The sequence below is a fragment of the Mobula hypostoma genome, chromosome 2 (assembly GCF_963921235.1).
Source record: "Mobula hypostoma chromosome 2, sMobHyp1.1, whole genome shotgun sequence".
In the NCBI taxonomy this organism is placed as follows: Eukaryota; Metazoa; Chordata; class Chondrichthyes; order Myliobatiformes; family Myliobatidae; genus Mobula; species Mobula hypostoma.
This window is the reverse complement of record NC_086098.1, coordinates 117,455,442-117,475,519: the sequence shown is the minus strand read 5'-3', so window position 1 is coordinate 117,475,519 and position 20,078 is coordinate 117,455,442. Positions and strand designations below refer to the sequence as shown.

The following is a 20,078-nucleotide window of genomic DNA, read 5'->3' as shown; positions in this document are numbered from 1 at the left end:
TTCTCTGCCCTCTATCCCCAGACAGTGGCATTTAATATTATATGACACCCTTTCCTCGTTATATGCGTCTTCAGACCATGCGGATTCAGTTTTTCGAGGAACCTATTTCTACCAACGTCTCCTTATATGCGTCCAAAATTCACAGTTATACAAGGAGCACTGCCTTCCCACCAACACAAGTCAGGTGCGCACGCCTCATGGTCTCACTGTTGGGATGAGTAGCACCACTTTCCCGCCAATACAAGTCAGGTGCTCACACCTCACAATCTCACTCCCGCCACTCTCGCATTGGTTTTGGCAAGGTGTGGATGCGCAATCTTATACTTTTGTTGGTTTTACCTACGGGTTAGTGATTTTGTGCTTGAAATATTTAACTATGCCTCCTAAGCGTCCGATGTCATGTCTTGGGCCGTCAGCCGAGCAGCAGAGAACCGCTTTAACCTCCTGGCATAACTTACATATTACTATTTCCTGGCATAATTTACACATTACTATATAACTATTTATGGTTTTATTACTATTTAATTATTTATGGTGCAACTGTAATGAAAACCAATTTCCCCCGGGATCAATAAAGTATGACTATGACTAACACTCGAAAAAAAGTTGCAAGTTATAAACAGCGCAGCATCAGCTGAAGGTAACACAGCTCTGGGACGCTGCTGCCAGGAACAGAGTCTTGCCTTTAAAGTTCTTTTGTTGCTTGACAATGTGCCAGCCCATCCTAAACACTTGGACAGCATTCATCCTAACATAACAGTGCGTTTCCTGCCGCCTAACACAACATTGCTGATTCAACCACTCGACCGGTGTGATCCACATTCAAGGTGTACGGATTTTTTTTTTTATTTTATTTTTTTTTAAAAACGGCAAACTCTCATATGCTACAAGCAACAGACGATTTGGAAAATCCCGGGAGTTTACCAACGGTGAGGGAATGGTGGAAGTCGGTACACTTGGCACAAATGGCGATGGACATGGACCCAAGTTTAGAACGGAGTCAGCATTTCAGTCGTTCTCTGCTGTCAACCCTTCTTCCCTACAAGCAAATTTATGCTGAAAAACAAAATGCTGCCAAGCAAACGACTCTCACCACTTCATTCAAATCGCTGTAATCTTCTGCTGCCAGCAGTTCCAAGAGTTCTGTGGGTCTTCCTTCACCCCTTGCTGTGCTTGATATGATCCTGACGACCACAACCATCCACCTTATCCATGTAAAGCTGCCCGACACCACAACAACCACTCCTCTCCCAGAGCGAACACACCTGCCACTGTTGGTGAGTACTGTACACCAGAGGATGTTAACTTTCTATGATTTATTACATTTAATATTACCTTAAATTGATTAAATATAATACAAATGTTGTCTTGCAGTACTGCTTTTGTGTCGTATTGGTATGAAAATGTGAATAAATTACAGATAAAACATATTTAGGAAGCCCTCTGGAACGCATCCCTATTTTCTCTATTTAAATAATTATTCACATTATGCGATTTCACATTATGCGTCAACTTCGAGGAACGTATCCCTCGCATATAACAAGGATAGGGTGTATTTCATTTAATCACATTGCCTTTGGTCGGTATGCTGTACATTTATTCTTCAAATAGGAAGGAAGACACGGATTAGGAAATAAAATACCAATGTTTAAAGATGGAAGAGATTTTGGGATTTGAAGCAATTCTCCTGTTCTTAATAACTTTATCAACTAAGTACATACCATTGATTCTGTATTTAAGTTTCTTTCCATTTGCTAGTGGCACTCCATCAACAACCTGTATTTAACAGAAATAAACAGAGAAATTAACTGACCAATGAAGACTATTACTGAAATTGGGAGAAAAAAAATGAAAGGGTGAGGTCAAGGTTTTAAGTAACAAACAGCTAGAAAATTGATAGTCATAATGAGAGCCAACTTTCTCAAGTCAGACTACAAATAGTTGTCCACAGGGCCAAAATAGTATTTTTTTTAAATCAAAACAGTTCAGGGCTTTCACAAACAGGAAATTAAGTGTCCTTTGATCTGTCACTTTCAGCACCAATCACTTTCAAGTCAGGAATAAAGTTGTAGTAGTAAGCTTTCTCTACACTATCCACAAACGTACCTTTTTTCAAGATATAACTTTCCTCAAATACTAAATGCAATTAATGACCAAATTCAGGAATGTGTTAGGTATAAATTTGTTAGACACGGCACAAGGTACTTTAACACAGCCTATTGACAGATTTGTAGGACAGGACAGTATGCCACTACAATGGTCAAACTTTCCAAGAACACATCCAAATGTTTGTGGTCAAAAGAGAAAGCTTTCCTTAGAAGGGAAGTTTCTAAGAGAGAAAAAGACTCTCTAAAATACAGAGATACAATCTGAAGAAATGATGTAGTCCAGTAATTAAATTGCTTCATGCCTCTACCAGAGCCACACTTTGCCATTGTCATAGAAACAGGCCCTTCATCACAACTTGCTCATGCTGACCAAGCTGTCTAGCTGATTAATTCCTTTTGCCTTCACTTGACCCATATCCCTTCTAAACCTTTCCTATACAAGTCCCTGTCAAAATCTCCTGTATAAAGCATACAACTGTTTCAAAAGAATTTGGAGCAGAGAGACGTGGAAGTATGGATGCATTAGTCATTTAAATTGGTAGGGCAATAGAAAGCAGTTAGAATTCTAGGCTTTATCAATAAAGGTATAGTGTATAAAAAGCAGGGATGTCATTCAGTTTTTTTACTTAACCAATGGTCGAGGCTGAGTTGGAATGTTGTATTCAATTGTTGTTGCTTCATTACTGGAAGAGCATGGATGCACAGCACTGGGTCCAGAAAAGATATATGTTTCTTTGGCTGAGGGGCTACAATTAAAAGGATGGATTGGAGAGGCTGGGACTGCTTCCTTTGAAGAGGTCAAGGGATGATAGAAGTATATAAAATGAGCAGTCTGTGCAGAGTGGATAAGTAGAAGGCTGGCTTCATTGGTGTAAGGTTTGAGGACTAGAAGTCACAGGTATAAAAACAAGGGGAAGAGAATTAATAATCTGGAGGCAGGTTCTATTAGATAAACATATGGCAAGGAAAAATTTGTTAGGCTATGGAGAACAGTCTTGGGCAGCACTAGACTCCTGTCTGTGCTATAACCATGCCATGATTCTACAAAGTCCTACAAGTCTGCAGAATAGAACTTCTCAGGACAAGCAGAGATAGGCAAACATATGTTCCTGTGAACTTACAAAAATTCTGTTTACCAAATGTCACATTTATTGTCTGTTATAGAGAAAAGGTCTGGTGATAAAAAAAAGTACTAGTGGATCTTTAAAATATGGGCCTTAAAGGCTCAGGAAAGAACTACAAAGAAATAAAACACACTTTTGTTTAAAAACAAGATGTGAATTCTTGATTTCACAATCTCTGTCATAGCTCTTAGATCTTGTCCGCTTGCATTGCACTCTAACTGTAATACTATATTCTGTATTGTTATTACTTTTCCATTTTACTACCTCAAAGTACTGTGTTTTGAAATAACCTGCATGGAAACTAAGTTTTTCCACTGTATCTCGGTATATATGATAATATTAAAACAATTTTTTAATATCAAAACCAAAAGAGGCTTTCTTTTTAACTGGATAACTTGAAGGAAAAGGAGTGGAAATTCCAGTTTAGTAAGTTTTTAGATGTTCCATTTACACAAAGGTCGAAAGGCTGTGGCAACTAGGACTTCAATTACTGCACAGTAGAGTAGAGAGCAGCACAGCACATTAGTGGTTGTAAGGAGTTTGTACACTCTCTCCTTGACTGCCCGTGTTTCTGCCGATACTCTGGTTTCCTCCAACATTCCAAAGTAGCCTGGGTGAGGGGTAGCAAACTCTGGGTAATGCCATGCTGGCACCAGAAGCATGGCAATACTCACAGGCTGTCCCCAACCACAGTCCTCAAACTGGGTTAGTTGTTGACACAAACAATGCATTTCATTATGTTTCGATATATGTTACAAATTTTTAATATTTTCATTCTCACACTGGGCAGCAGAGTGGCATAGCTAGTAGAGCTGCTGCATCACAGCTCCAGTGAGCTGAGTTTGATCCTAATCTTGTGGAGTTTACAAGTCCTACCTTTTCTGCAGGTACTCCAATTTCTTACCACATTCTAAACAAGTGATAGGTCAACTGCTGTGTATTGTCCCTGGAAATAAATGAGTGGAAAATCTGGGAGAGTGAGTTGATGGGAATGAGTAGAGTATAAAATAGATTAGAGTAAGATCAATGTTTAAAAATGGTGTTTGCTCGTTAGGTAGTTGAAAGACCTGTTTCTGTGCCTTCTCTCTGTGTGACTATCACACTTGGAATGTTTTACAGATATGACACATAAATAGATTACTGATGCTCAATCTCCCCGCTTCTCTTAATTCTCAGCATGTGTTTTGAACAAAGACCTCCAGGGTCTATTAGTGAGATTCAAATAAAACTGCTGCTAAAACCTAGTAGTAGGGCCATTCAAAATGAGTGCCCAGACACAAGTTTAAAGGTAAGTTCTTGCCAAGCTGCAAGTAGTCTCACCCTGAAGAATTCAGAACTTTCCTCCAGAGGAAATTCTATCGCAAAAGAATAGGTAGCTATCTAAAAGCAGAAAAATTGGATAGAAAAGCTGTAGTTTCATCCACAGTAATTGACATGAATACAAATCAAAACCAATTAATAAGAAAAACATTTACATTCAAACTTTTGTTTACATTCCAGAATGATGCATCTTTTCCATTTATAGAAAATCACCAAGCGAACTTGAATTACCTTTCCAACTGGCAACATATAAAGTAGTGCCTGAAAAAGGACCCACAGGACAAAGATGCCAAAGGCAGTACTATTCCATAGAGCCAGGGGATGTGGAATTTGAAGTGGAAAATTCAGAATACTGGGATCGTCTTGTGTACACATCAACAGCAGGAGAATGAGAATAGCAGGCAACAAGAATATCATGACAGCAGCACCTAAAATTAAAAGACAAATTATTTTACAGACTTTGTTGCAGAGTTCAGCAAAACTGTCTAAAGTAGAATTATTCACTATTCTATCTAAAGGAAAACAATTTATAAGAAAAAAGAAGCTAAAGAAGGAAAATTATGTTCAATCTACAGTTTTGAATTAGCTAGGATGATCATAGTTAATGTAATGTACAGCATATTTTGATTTAAAAGCACAATCATACAGGAGCTACAGCGAGACACAACTAATTCAATACTTGTGTGACACATGTTGTACAAGACCAGCATTTGAGAGATGGAGGAAATAACCAAGATCAAAAGCATACTCTTGGTCATACCAACTCGTGCTCCAAACCCCCGCTCTTGGATCTGCACCGCTTGCTTCTTAGCATGCAGATGGCCATCTTTTGCCTCCAGGTTTACAAGTTTTGCCTCTTCTTTCTTGGCTTGTAGATTGTACAGGCCCAACTGATCTGTTACAATTTCTTTGCATGTCTTTTGCTGCAGGTTGGGAGAGATGGAATAAGGCAGAAAATTACTTGCTGAAATATAGGATCCAGTAATGGCTGGTGAACAGCGCAGCAGTTAAATTACTGAATTAATAATACAGGAGTCTCAACTAACAGCCCAAGGTTCAAAACCTACCATGGCAACAGTGGAATTTAAAATTCTATCAATAACTTGACAATTTTTAAGAAGGTTGAAACTACGAGTAACGATGATCACAAGAATCTACAGTGAATCTACTATTAAAATTTCCTTGGTTCACCAATGATTTTCAGGGGAGAAATTCCATCTCTCTACAGCGCTTTATCCCAGCTTGCCCGTTCCCTCTCGCTGAAACCATACCTACTACTGAGCCATTTGATTCACCTTCCTGGCCAGTAATTCTCAAACTCACTCAGTCTATAGGCAGTTCCACCTACCCCTAAGCCCTCCAACCCTCTGCTCTCAGGTCTCCACCCTTCCTCTCAAACAATCCCACTTCACTCCTATAGACCTCCTCTTACTTCACCTCTCCACCACCCAACATCAGTCACACTCTCTTGCAACCTCTCCTCTCCCAGCCTCTTATTCCCTCTACAATTGGAAACATTGCATTTAGAAATCCAATAAGAGCAAACATACTGGGAATGTAGAAACAACTCATTGATATATCAGTCTAAGTAACTTCTATTACTGAAAATAACATTACTGTTGTTCAAAACACTGAAAAGCTTTTTCTACCTCAACAACTCTGTAGATCTTGTTCTTCTCCTTCTCTCCAGTGTAGTCTGTCACACAAGTAGCTTTACTGTTGGTGCTATTTTCTTGAATCTTCCCATTCAAAAAGACATCAATGAAAGATTTAGAGCTTAAGTACCATTATAATATTTTTACAAAAAATAGCTTTGATAAATGTGTCTGATCATACCAGAACTAGAGCAACAACTACACTTGCTAAACTGCATTGTGGTCCAACTCAAGAGGTCCGATTAAAACTTCAATCCTACTCTCTTTTACCAGGACTATAATCTTACAGACATTTCTACATAAAATTAACATATGTGCTTATGGAAAATTCCATCCTCTGCCTTGCCCCTTCAGTATCCCTGTGTTCTTCATACCCTAGCACAAAAAAATTCAGCAGAGTTTTTGTCAGAGCTTCTTGACCGACAGAATGATCAAGAGCCCACAGATTAGAATGGATTTAAGCAGCTATATTGAAAGTTGAGGTAAAAGGTCAGTCAAAAACTACTGTATGGCAGAACAGGAACAAAGGAAGCCCTGACTGTCGATATCCTCAGTCTTTTATCTGCACAATCTGACCATTACCTCACCTGTCTGACCAACCTCTTGTCAATCCCCATACCATTCTTCCACTCTACGATCCATAACCAACCCAACCCTCATACCCCCAACTTAAACCCACCAATGTCACAATAGAAGACGACTTACGATGGCAGACCATCGTACACACAGTACAGAGCATCATGCAACAGAATAGCAGACACCCCTTGCAGGCCAAAAGGAATTTGACCCAGGATATCCATGAGTGTGGGTTTTCCTGCTTAGGAGCAATATGTGTCATACCAAACTTCCAGCTGGACCTCTGATTAGCAAAAGCAGCAACGGAGGTGTGCATGGATGAAGGCAATTGAGCACTAAATTTTCCCACTCTTATTTCTTCCACACATTTAACTTTCAATGAACTTCAGTACTTGTGCATTCAACTCATATAGTTATATGAATAGACTGTAAAGTCAAGTCTATGAGTTTCTTTAAAATTGAATTAATGCCACATACCTGATGGACAGATTTCAGTTTACTTATATCAACTGTTCGTACTTCTTCCTTCTCCACTAATTTCCTAGGCTCCTTGCCCCGGGAGTTTGACTGCTTGGGTGTCTGTGTCCTGGCAGGAGACCGTGATCGAGATCGACTGCGCTGTCTGGAACCTGAACTGCTTTTCTTCATTTTAAAGAAATTTAAGGACTAAAAGTAAAATACAATGTCTGAATTTCTAGCAATGACATTTCAGCTTCCCTTTTACATACAAGTCGAAGGGCTTTGGATTCATTTCCAAATCCATTCTAAGATTACCCATATTTTGTTTATACAAAAAGCTCCCTGCAACTGACAATGCTTCAACTATATAGCAGGTATGAAGCCAGAATGACCTCATGCACAGTGGTGTTAGAAATTGTGAACCCTGTAGAATTTTTTCTATTTCTGCATAAAGTCAAGCGCCTGCTCTTCAAGAAAGATCTGTTGATGTGCACCATGCCTCGATCAAAACAACTTTCAGAGGACCTTAGAAGAATTGCAGAGATGCATGAAGCTGGAAAAGGCTACAAAAGCATTTCTAAAGACCTCAGTGTTCATCAGTCCACAGTAAGAGAACTTGTCTACAAATGGACAAAACTCAGTACTGTTGCTACTCTCCTTAGGAGTGGGCATCCAACAAAGATCACACCAAGAGCACAACGTGCAATGCTGAAGGAGGTGACAAGAACCCAAGGGTAACAGCAAAAGACCTGCAGAAATTTCTAGAACTTGTTAAAGTCTCTGTTAATAAATCCACTTTAAGAAAAGCACTGAACAAGAATAGTGTTCATGGAAAGGCATGACAGAGGAAACCACTGCTCTCCAAAAAAAAAAATTGCTGCACATCTCCAGACCCAAACACAAGGAAATCTGCAGATGCTGGAAATTCAAGCAACACACACAAAATGCTGGTGAACGCAGCAGGCCAGGCAGCATCTATAGGAAGAAGTACAGTTGACGTTTTGGGCCAAGACCCTTCGTCAGGACTAATTGAAAGAAGAGGTAGTAAGAGATTTGAAAGTGGGAGGAGGAGATCCGAAATGATAGGAGAAGACAGGAGGGGGAGGGATGAAGCTAAGAGCTGGAAAGTTGATTGGCAAAAAGGATACAGAGCTGGAGAAGCGAGAGACCACCTGGATGCTCTACAAAGCAAAAGACCACCTGGATGATCTTCAATGCTTCTGGGACAATGTTCTGTGGAAATGCACATTGCTATGTTTGGAGGAACAGGGGCATTGCACACCAACACCAAAATCTCATCCCAACTGTGAAGCATGGTGGAAGGAGCATCATGGTTTGGGGCTGCTTTGCTGCCTCAGGACCTGGACAGCTTGCAATCGTAGAAGGAGCAATGAATTCACAATTTTATCAAGACATTTCACAGGAGAATGTCAGGGTAGCTGTCGTCAGCTGAAGTTTAATGGATACTGCAGCAACACAATGATCAGAAAGACAAGAGTAAATCAACAACAGAATGATTAAAAAGAAGAAAATTTGTGTTTTGGAATGGCCAAGTCAAAGTCCTAACCTAAATCCTATAGGAATGTTGTAGAGCTGAAGCAAGCAATTCATGCAAGGAAGCCTACCAACATCCCAGAGTTGAAGCAGTTTTGTAAGGAGGAATGACCTAAAATTCCTCCAAGCCGATGTGCAGGACTGATCAAAGGTTACCAGAAATGTTTGGTTGAAGTTATTGCTGTACAAGGGGAGTCACACCAGTTACTGAATGCAAAGGTTCACATACTTTTTCTAACAAATAAATTAAATATTGGATATTTTTTCTCTAGAAATAAGTGAACAAGTAAAGTTTTTTTGTGTTGTTTATTTAATTAGGTTCTCTTTATCTAGTTTTAGGACTTACATGACGACCTGATCACACTTTAGGTCATATTTATGCAGAAATAGAGAAAATTCTACAGGGTTCACAAACTTTCTTGCACCACTGTATTACTGGCCTCTACTCAAATATTAAATATTCCCACAATGGGACTGAAGAATGTTGTGGTAGTTGATTATATAATACTGCTGGAGGAAAACCTTTTTTTTCTTAAAAAAGCTAGGCTTAAAAAAGAAACAATCAGCAGGGGAACAAGGTAACTGCATAACTCAAATTGATACCTACAGTGGCACACATTTTACTTCTTCTCCAACTCCACTGGATGTAGTCAAAGTTGTACAGCAGAGAGAAAACAGGCTACAGAAAGTGATGGATACAGCCCAGTCTATCAGAGGCAAAGTCCTTCCCACCATTGAGCACAGTTACATGCAGTGCTGCCACAAATAAGCAGCACCTATCAAAAACCCCACCATCCAAGCCATGCTCTCATCTCAATACCTACATAGGGAAAAGGTACAGAAGTCTTAAGTCTCACACCACCAGGCTCAAGAACATCTATTACCCTACAACCATCAGGCTCTGAAATGGCATGGATAACTTCAATCACTACTTTGAGTTTATTCTATGACCTACAGACTAACTTTCAAGAACCCTTTATAATCATGCTCTATTATTTTTATTTGCAATGCTTGTATTTTGCATGTTGGTTGCCCGTCATCATCTATTTATGTACAGATTTTCATAAAATTCTATTGTATTCTATTTTTCCTGTAAACGTCTGCAAAAAAAAAATGAATCTCAAGGTAGCATATGTACTTTGATAATAAATTTACTTGGAACTGGACCTAAAAAATTCACGCTAACTAGTGAGCATTCATCTTTACTAACTCCATTTTCTAGCAGTTGACCATGGCCTACTATGCCTAGGCAATTCAGTGAGCATCTAAAGTGATCATCTTAAAGGATATTAACATTTTGCCTCTTAAAAAATTCAAATGAATTGATGAGACATAACCTCCCACAAGCCCAGCAATGCTGACTGTCCCTTATCAGCCCTTGTTTTTCCAAATGCAAATAAATCTTGTCCGTCAGAATCCCTTCCAGTAACTTTCCCACCACTGATGCAAGGTTCACTGGCCTGTTGTTCCCTGGCTTGTTCTTGCCACCTACTTAAAGCCACAAGATTAGCTCTCCTCCAGTCTTCCATTGCCATGGCCATGACTAACAAAGATACAAAATTCTCTGCCAGGGCTATAGTAATTTCTGTCTTTGCTTCCCACAACATCCTAGGATACATCAGATCTTAGGAATTTATCCACCTTTATGTGCTTCAAGGCCATGAATAGCTTCTTCAAAATGTCAATATGGTTCAGGATATCACTGTTCTCTTCTCTAAACTCACTAACTTGCCTGTCCTTCTTCAAGGTAAATGCAAATGAGAAGAACTCATTAACTTGCATGTCCAATTTTCAAAACATTCAATCCAGATGCATCACAGCTTAGTATGCCAACTGTTCTGCCTGAGACTACAAGAAATTGCAGTTATGGACATAGCTCAATCCATCATAAAAAAAAAAAACAGCCTCCTGGTCCATGACTGTCTATACTTTTCACTGACTTGGAAAAGCAACCAACATAATCAAAGACCCCGCCCACCCCAGATATTCTCTCTTCTCCTTCCTATTGGACAGAAGATATAAACGCTTGAAAACACATATCACCATGCAGAAGGACAGCTTCTATCTTGCTGTCATGACTCTTGAATGGACCTCTTGTACGTTAAGGATGACCTCGACTTTACAAACTATTTCGTCATGGCCTTTGAAAAGCAAAAGTTTAAAAAAAAAAATCAGCAGGGGAACAAGGTATCTGTATAACTCAACTTGACATCTATTTGTCTACCTGTACTGCACTTTCTCTGTAACTGCAACAGTATATTTTGCATTGTTATTTTTTTCCCTGGTACTACCTCAATGTATATATGCTTGGAAGTGATCTGTATAGATGGCTTACAAAACCTATGTTTTTCACTGTATCTTCACATGTATGACCACAATAAACCAAGACTCAACATGTAGATTACCACACTGATTCTTAAGGGGACCAAGTCTCTGATCCAACACAAGAGATCAGTTTTCCCAACAAATTTTCTGTAGGGTAAATAGTAAACTGTACTTCTCCACAACAGCCATCTTGAGTTCCACTGTAACTTCCCTTTTCATGCCCACCCTGACCCGTCTGTACTTCACCTTCTCCACTGCCACAGTGAGGCCAAATGTAAACTGGAAGAATGCCTCATATTCTGCATGGGTAGTCTACAACCTAGATGCTATGAACATTGAACTTTCCAACTGTCAAGTTACCCACACCCTGCAACTTACAAAATTTTAGTCAAGTTCTCTCTCTTAGGTTTATCTTTTCCAACCTAGTCCCCACGCCCCCCCCCGCCACCTTAACAAGACCTATTAGCCTCCTCCACCTGGTTCCATCTGCATATTATCCACATATCCATCTGCAGGGTTCCTTCGCCCTGGTTCATCTTTCCTATCCCCACTCCCTCCCCCATCTAGTTCCACTATTACTTACCCCTCCCCTTCACTTCCATATACAGACATCTTTTTTCTATTCCCTTAGTCCTGATGCAGAGCCTCCCTGAAATATTAATCATCCCTATGTCTCCATGGATGCTGCTTGACCTGGTGATTTCTTCTTGCAGCATTTTCTTTTACTCCAGATTCGAGCATCTACAACCTTCTGGGTTTCCAAGGATTGAGAAGAATATTGAAATATTATCAGATCTGCATACTATAGTCCTGATAGATTATTATTTGCAATCTTAAAATATTCAGTGACCAGCCTTACCTTAATATCATTTTCTTTTAGATTCAGTTCAGTGCCATCCTTGTACTTCACTGTATACAACTGGGTGTTCTTGTTGTAACCCATAACTTGCACCTCGTAGTATAGGTGACCACCTGGCCAACGGCCCATTACTATTTCACCAACTGAGAACGCTTTGGATGGCATTGTCTGTACAGAAAACATATGATCATTTGTGGTGATTAGAAAGAAATGAAAAATAAAGCTTCCAGGTCAATGATTACAATCACTTCTTCCTTCAATTTCAATATATGCATGAATCACAAAAGAACAAATGGTTAACAGTGATGCAACTGTTGTTTATCTAGATCTGTAAAAGGCCTTTGATGATAAACTCAGTAATAAACTAATAAGGTCAGATACAGCTACTCTTATTGGAAGGTGGTAGTCCACATGGATCAGTACTTTAGTCAGATTCATACAGCATGGAAACGGCCCTTTCAACCTAACTGCACATGCCAACTAAGATGACCATTATACTAGTCCCATTTGCCCTTGTTTGGTCCACATCCCGCTAAACCATTCCCATCTATGTACTAGTACAAGTATATTTTAACTGTTAGATCACAAGACCATAAGACATAGGAGCAGAATTAGCCACTCAGCCCACTAAGTTTGTTCTGCCATTCCATCATGGCTGATTTAAAATCCCTCTCAGTCCCATTCTCCTGCCTTCTCCCTGTAACCTTTGACATCATGACTAACTAAGAACCTATCAACCTCTGCTTTAAACACACTCAATGACTTGGCCTCCAAAGGCGTCGGTGACAATGAATCCCAGATTCACCACCCTCTGGCTAAAGAGATTCCTCCTCATTCCTGTTCTAAATGGATGTTCCTCTATTCTAAGACAGTATCCTCTGGTCGTAGACTCCCCCACTATAGGAAATATCCTCTCCACATCCACCCTATCTAGGCCTTTCAATATTTGATGGGTTTCAATGAGAACCGCCTCTGCTCCCATCCCTCCAATTCTGCTAAATTCTAAGAGTACAAGCCCAGAGTCATCAACCGATGCCTCATTTGCGAACCCTTCCATTCCCAGAATCATTCTCGTGAACCTCCACTGGACCCTCTCCAGTGCCGACACATCTTTTCTTAGACAAGGGGCCTAAAACTGTTAACAATCTGACCCAATGTCTTATAAAGCTTCTGCATCACTTCCTTGCTCTCATATTCTAGTCCTCCTGAAATGAATGTTAACATTCCGCACCACCGTCTCAACCTGCAAGCTCACCTTTAGGGAATTCTGCACAAGGATTCCCAAATCCTTCTGCACCTCTAATTTCTGAATTTTCTCCTCGGTTAGAAAATAGTCTACACCTTTAGTCCTTCTACCAAAGTACATGACCATACACTTTCTGATACCATATTCCACTTTTTTGCCCATTCTTCCAATCTAAGTCCTTCTGTAGACTCTCAATTTCTTCAACATTACCTACTCCTCCACCTATCTATGACTATAAAGCCATCAATTCCATCATTTAAATTAACATATAATCAGAACACCACTAGTCACTGGCAGTCAACCAGAACAAGACCACTATATTCCCAGTCTTTGCCTCCTGCCAGTTAGCCAAACTTCAATCTATGCTAGTATCTTTCCTGTAATACCACAGGCTCTTATCATGTTTAGCAGCATCATTTGTGGCACCTTGTCAAAAGTTTTCTGAAACTTCAAATAAATAGTATCCACTGGCTCTTTATCTATCCTGCCTGTTATTTCCTCAAAGAATGCCAAGAGATTTGTCAGGCAAGATTTCCCCTGAAGGAAACCATGCTAACTTTGGCATACTTTTCATGTGCCTCGAAGTAACCCAAAACCTCATCTTTAATAATGGACTCCAACATCTTTCTAACAACTGCGGTCAGATTTACTGGCCTATAATTTCCTTTCTTCTGCCTCCTTGAAGATTAGAGGGACATTTGCAGTTTTTCAGTCCTCTGGAACCATTCCAGAATCTAGTGATTCGTTAAAGATCATTCCTAATGCTTCCACAATCTCTTCAGCTACCTCTTTCAGAACCCTGGGGTGGATAGTCCATCTCGTCCAGGTGACCTTCAGACCTTTCAGCTTCCAAAGTACTTTCTCCTTAGTAATAGCAACTACACTCATTTCTGCCCCGACACTCTCAAATTTCTCACATACTGCTATTGTCATCCACTGTGAAGACTGATGCAAAATACTTAAAAGTTTCTCCCCCATTACTACCTCACCAGCATAGTTTTCCAGCAGTCCAATATTCACTGTTTCCTCTCTTTTACTCTATATACCTGATATCTGAAAAACCTTTGGTATCCTCTTTGATATTATTGGCTAGCTTACTTTTATATTTAATCTTTTCTCTCCTTATGTTTTTTTTTAAAGTTGCCTTATGTTGGTTTTTAAAAGCTGCCCCATCGTCTAGCTTCCCACTAATTTTTTTTCTATATTATATGCCCACTCATTTCTACAGGCAGCATCTCCCAATAGCATTATGGGATATGGGAGTCTAAGGGGTGCAGAGGGGGATGAGCTATATAGAAGATTTACAGCACATTACAGGCCCTTCTGCCCACAATGTTGTGCCGACCATGTAACCTACTCTAGAGACTGCCTAGAATTTCCCTAGTGCATAGCCCTCTATTTTTCTAAGTTCCATGTACCTGTCTAAGAGCCTCTTAAAAGACCCTATTCTATCCGCTTCCACCACTGCCGCTGGCAGTGCATTCCACATACCCAGAAGGAAGGAAGATTACTGATGAAGCAGCTGAAGGTGATTGGTCCTAGGACACTTCCCTGAGGAACTCCTGCAGTGATGCCCTGAGGATGAGATGATCGATCTCCAACCACCACAACCATCTTCCTTTGTGTCAGGAATGATTCCAGTCAGCAAAAGGTTTTCCCCCTAATTCCAATCGACTCAATTTTAGCTAGGGCACCTTGATGCCATACTCGGTCAAATGCTGCCTTGATGTTTGAGGGCTATCACTCTCACCTCACCTCTGGTATTTAATTCTTTGGTCCATGTTTGGACCAAGGAGGTGATGAGGTCAGGAGCTGAGTGGCCTTGATGGAACACAAACTGGGCATCCATAAGCAGGTTATTGCCAAGAAGGTGCTGTATGATAGCACAGTTGATAACCTCTTCCATTACTTTGCTGATGTTTGAGAGTAGCTGATAGGGCAGTAATTGGGTGGGTTAACTTGACCCGTTTCTTGAACACAGGCCATAACCTGGGCAATTTTCCACATTTCCAGGTAGATTAAGTGTTGTGGCTGTACTGGAACAGCTTGGCTACTAGTTCTGGAGCCGAAGTCTTCAGGACTATTGCCGGGATTTTGTCAAGGATCATAGCCTTCGCAGTATCCAGTGCTTTCAGGGAACCAGGGAAGGAAATAGATAATAAGCAGCAAGGTCCCGGAGAATGTTGTAGAACACAGAAACCCGGGATACAAGTATATAGTTTCTTGAAAGTGTAACACAGGTAAACAGGGTGGTGAGGTAGTATTTATCACCCTTGGCTTCATCAATTAGAATATTGAGCAAAAGAGTTGGGCAAAAGAGTTGGGACACGATGTTACAATTGTACTTCATGCTGGCAAGACCATTCTGGAGAGTACTGAGTGCAGTTCTGGCCGCCTCACTATGCGAAGACTGCTATTAAGTTGAAAAGGTACAGAAAAGGTTCACAGGGATGAGAGGGCTTGAGTTATAGGAGACAACATAGGTTGGGGCCTCTCTCCTCGGAGATAAGGAGACTGAGGGGTGATGGTGGAGAGGTATACAAAATCTGAGGGGGACAGATAGGTGAAGGGGGGGGTCTAAAACTAGAAGACATAGATTTAAGGTGAGAAGGGACATGAGGGGCAACTTTTTTTTTTAAAAAAAAGCATAGATTGATAGGTATGTGGAACAAGCTGCCAGAGGAAATGGTAGAGGTGGATACAACTACATGATTTAAAACACATTTAGATATAAACATGGATCAGAAAGGTTTAAAGGAATTTGGACCAAATGTATGCAAGTAGGACTAGTTCAAGTAGTCAATTTGATCAGCATAGATGAATTGGGCCAAAGGGCAAATTTCTGTGCTGTATGCTCGGTGAAATGTTACTTCAATATCACCTGCCCATAGAAAGCCACCAAACCCAATTACTCCTAAGATGCTGATAGGTGATTTTCTGTTGTTATAAAGGCACATACTCACCAATAACTAACTCATTGATACTCAGTTTGGGCTTTACCACAAAGTCCAAAAATGGACAAAAGAGCTGAATTTCAATGTTCAGAGTATATTCTTTGTCACCAGAGCAGCTTTTGACTGAGCATTACTGAATGGTTCAGAAAAATCTAAATATACTAGATCCATTGGTTGTACTTTGTCAACTAAATTCAAACTCAAAAGACACCAATAACTTGTCAAACACAATCTCTCTTTCAACTAACTACATTAACTGCATAATCAAACTGAGGCTCATTTTATGATAATAGTCAACAGTCTATTTGAATTAATTAGTCTGCCTCGAAGTATTTAATGTAATGCACTTGATTTTGCTTAACAAAGTTTTATGCTTGAAGTCTTAATTTGGCTACATAAAATCAGAGTAAAAGATAATGGTTAGTGCCAACTTTATTGCTAGTAAATTCATTCAGTCTGCCAAAAAGAGATTAATTTTCAATTTCATTGGGAAAAATGCAAGTTAGCATGAAAACTCAAGCCATTACACAAAGCTCCTTCCCTGAAGCTGTGACCCTGCTGAACCTCACATCACAGCGCTAAGCAGTACTGCACCCATATTGTACTTTTATATTTGTGTGCTGTAGCACTTTTTTTTTTATTCGCAGTTATTTTGTAAATAACACTATTCTTTGCATTTCTGGTCAGATGCTAACTGCATTTCATTGGCTTTGTATCTGTACTCGACACAATGACAATAAAGTTGAATTTAATCTATTATAATCTAATAAGGAGTCTAGAGCTCAGGGTCACAGTCTGAAAGATAGGAGGCAACCTATTTAGGAAAGACATGAGGAGAACGTAAGGACATTATTGAAGGTGGGTGGATTAGTAAGTTTGGAGATGACACAAGAATTGGCAAATATGTGGACAATGAGGAAGGTTGTCAAATAACACAGCAGGATATAGACCAATACAAAATATAGTGGGAATTGGCAGAGAAGTTTAATCCAGACATATTTAGTAAATCTGGAGGCAGTGGAAATACAAGTAGATAGAGTGATAAAGAAGGGGTATGGTATCCTCAGCTTCCTGGGTCAGAGCATTGAGTATAAAATTCAGGATGTCATGTTATAACATTTTGCTTGGGCCACATTTGGAGTATTGTATTCAGATCTCATTACCACATTACATGAAGGCAATGGAAGCTTTGAAAAGAGTGCAAAGGTTTACTGAGATGTTACCTGGATTATTCTACTAGTCAAAAGGAAAGTTTGAACAAACTTGCTTTGTTTTCACTGAAATGTTGGAAGCTGAGGGGCACCCGATGGAGTCACAAATAAGCTACTGGAGGAATTCAGCAGGTTGAACAGCATCGGTGGGGGTGGGGGCATGAAGGAACTGTCAATATTTTGGGTCAAGTCCTGAGGCAAAGTCTTGATGTAGGGTTTCCTGATGCAGGGAATTCCTTCCTCCCATAGATGCTGCTGAGTTCCCCCAAGAAATTGTTGCATCAGAATCTCTTGCGTCTCCAAAGAGAGAGCAAGAACCCAGGTGGACCAACAGCAGTGGGAAAGGAACACCGTGGGTGTGGGTTATCTGAAAATGGAAGATTTATTATTTGTACCAATGGTTTGTAGGGTACCCATGTGGAACATTATGTTTTGTTCTAGATTACAATTGGCCTAATCATGGCAGACATGGAGACTAAGGACAGACAGCTCAGTGTGTGAGTGGGGAGGGGAAGGGGAACTGAAATGACATAAAACCAGAAGGTCAAAGATAATGATTGCAGACAGAACGTGCTCACAAGGCTCATACCACAGCTATCCAGGATTTGTAATGATCCTTTCAGGGAGACTGGGAGCCCAGTAAGGCTTGATGGGAAAGGGAGTACCATCAGCTGAATCCTCCCTCATTAAATAACAGCTCAAAATTCAAACATGCTGAGTGCTCTGACCCACTTCCTGCGGAGCATCAAGAAAGCTCGCCTCTGTCCCAGGATACTGATGGACTTTTACTGCTGTACCTTTGAGAACTGCATCTCAGTGCGGTATGGCAATTGTCCCGTATCGGACCGCAAAGCACTCCAGCGTGTGGTGGAAACTGCCCAGTGGATTATCGGCATCCAATTGCCCACCATTAAGAACATCTACCATAAACGCTGCCTGGGCAGGGTGAAAAGCATTATCACCCTAACCATGGACTTTTTACTCTCCTCCCATCCGGTAGGCGCTACAGGAGCCTCCGCTCCCACACCAGCAGGCACAGGAAGAGCTTCTTCCCTGAAGCTGTGACCCTGCTGAACCTCATATCACAGCGCTAAGCAGTATTGCACCCATATTGTACTGTCTCAGTACTTCTATATTTGTGTGCTGTAGCACTTACTTCTTATTCGCAGTTATTTTGTAAATAACACTATTCTTTGCATTTCTGGTCAGATGCTAACTGCATTTCATTGGCTTTGTATCTGTACTCGGCACAATGACAATAAAGTTGTATCTAATCTAATGTTTTTATATTTCCTCTGTAGTGCATTTTACAATTGCTTCCTCATCTGCCAATAAAAGATAATGGCGCTGTAACCAACCAATTTTGTTTCAAAGTTCCTCAAAATACTGTCTTCGGTGGCAACCCAATTGCACAAATGAGATTTATCTTTTTAAAATTTGGATATTTTGGCATTTTAATAATTTTACAGCTGTCTTTTACAAGGAATGAAGTAACATTTCAAAACAGGGTTAAAGCCAGATATTACTCTAAATCGTAAGTTGGATCCAACAGTTTTTCTAAAACAGTTTAAGCAGCAGTTTAGTACCAAATTTTGTCTAAGACATGAGAAGATATTAGGGAAGATGACCAAATGTTTGCCCAGTAAAGCAGATTTTAAGGAGCGTCTTAAAGAAGGAAAAAGTGTTAAAACTCAACAGGAAACACAGAACACAGTACATAATTTCCATAATTTCAGAATGGACCACAGTAACTGCCATTGATAGGGAACATTTAAAATTGAGAATGCTTAGAGGCATAAAGTAAAGTTTGAAATTTTGAAACATTATAAGGCTGGAGCACATTCACAGAAATAAGAACTGATGAGGCTATAAAGAGAGTTGAAAACAAGAATGTGAATTTTAAAATTGAGGTATGACTACATCATGATTCAGCAAGTCCCACTGAGTATCAAGTGGATGGGCTAGTGGGAATGAATACATGGAACTCCAGCTTAATTTACGCTAGACATTAGCTACTTATATTGAAAATAAGTACAAACTAAAGTTGGTGCTTTAAAAACAAGAATAAAAACTGTGTTACGATAGAGGACAAGAACAATAAGGAAGCTATGCAAAATTAAATTAACCAATGGCGCATTTTTTTTCTCCTTAAAGGACTTGGATTCTCACGTATAGAATTTAATAACATGAATGAGGACTTAGAAGGATTGCAACATTGCATCAATAGGCAACAATTCCTTTTATATTACTCAAGCTACTCTTGCTTCTCTTAACCACAATCAATGAGTATTGATCAAGGTACTCTGCCAGTAACCAAGTGATTACTAATCAAGGATATACATGTTTCTCCCAATTCTACATTTATGGGTAGACCAGCAGCAGTTTTAAAACACGAAAACACGAGGAATTCTGCAGATGCTGGAAATTCAAGCAACACACATCAAAGTTGCTGGTGAACGCAGCAGGCCAGGCAGCATCTCTAGGAAGAGGTACAGTCGACGTTTCGGGCCAAGACCCTTCGTCAGGACTAACTGAAGGAAGAGCTAGTAAGAGATTTGAAAGTGGGAGGGGCAGGGGGAGATCCAAAATGATAGGAGAAGACAGGAGGGGGAGGGATGGAGCCAAGAGCTGGACAGGTGATTGGCAAAAGGAACATGAGAGGATCATGGGACAGGAGGCCCAGGGAG

At 40.1% G+C, this 20,078-nt stretch overlaps 1 protein-coding gene across 1 annotated transcript in view; it reads right to left on the bottom strand.

The window, feature by feature from the left end:
- The window catches only part of lbr (lamin B receptor), a 65,888-nt gene that overhangs the window by 25,553 nt on the left and 20,257 nt on the right, over window positions 1–20,078 (bottom strand). Inside the window, exons 2-7 of the mRNA XM_063040504.1 lie at window positions 11,981–12,148; window positions 7,261–7,449; window positions 6,202–6,291; window positions 5,313–5,475; window positions 4,784–4,980; window positions 1,722–1,776 (exon numbers count right to left, since the gene is read on the bottom strand). Coding sequence (XP_062896574.1) covers window positions 1,722–1,776; window positions 4,784–4,980; window positions 5,313–5,475; window positions 6,202–6,291; window positions 7,261–7,449; window positions 11,981–12,145 — 859 coding nt within the window. The 5' untranslated portion in view covers window positions 12,146–12,148. The remainder of the gene's footprint in view (window positions 1–1,721; window positions 1,777–4,783; window positions 4,981–5,312; window positions 5,476–6,201; window positions 6,292–7,260; window positions 7,450–11,980; window positions 12,149–20,078) is intronic.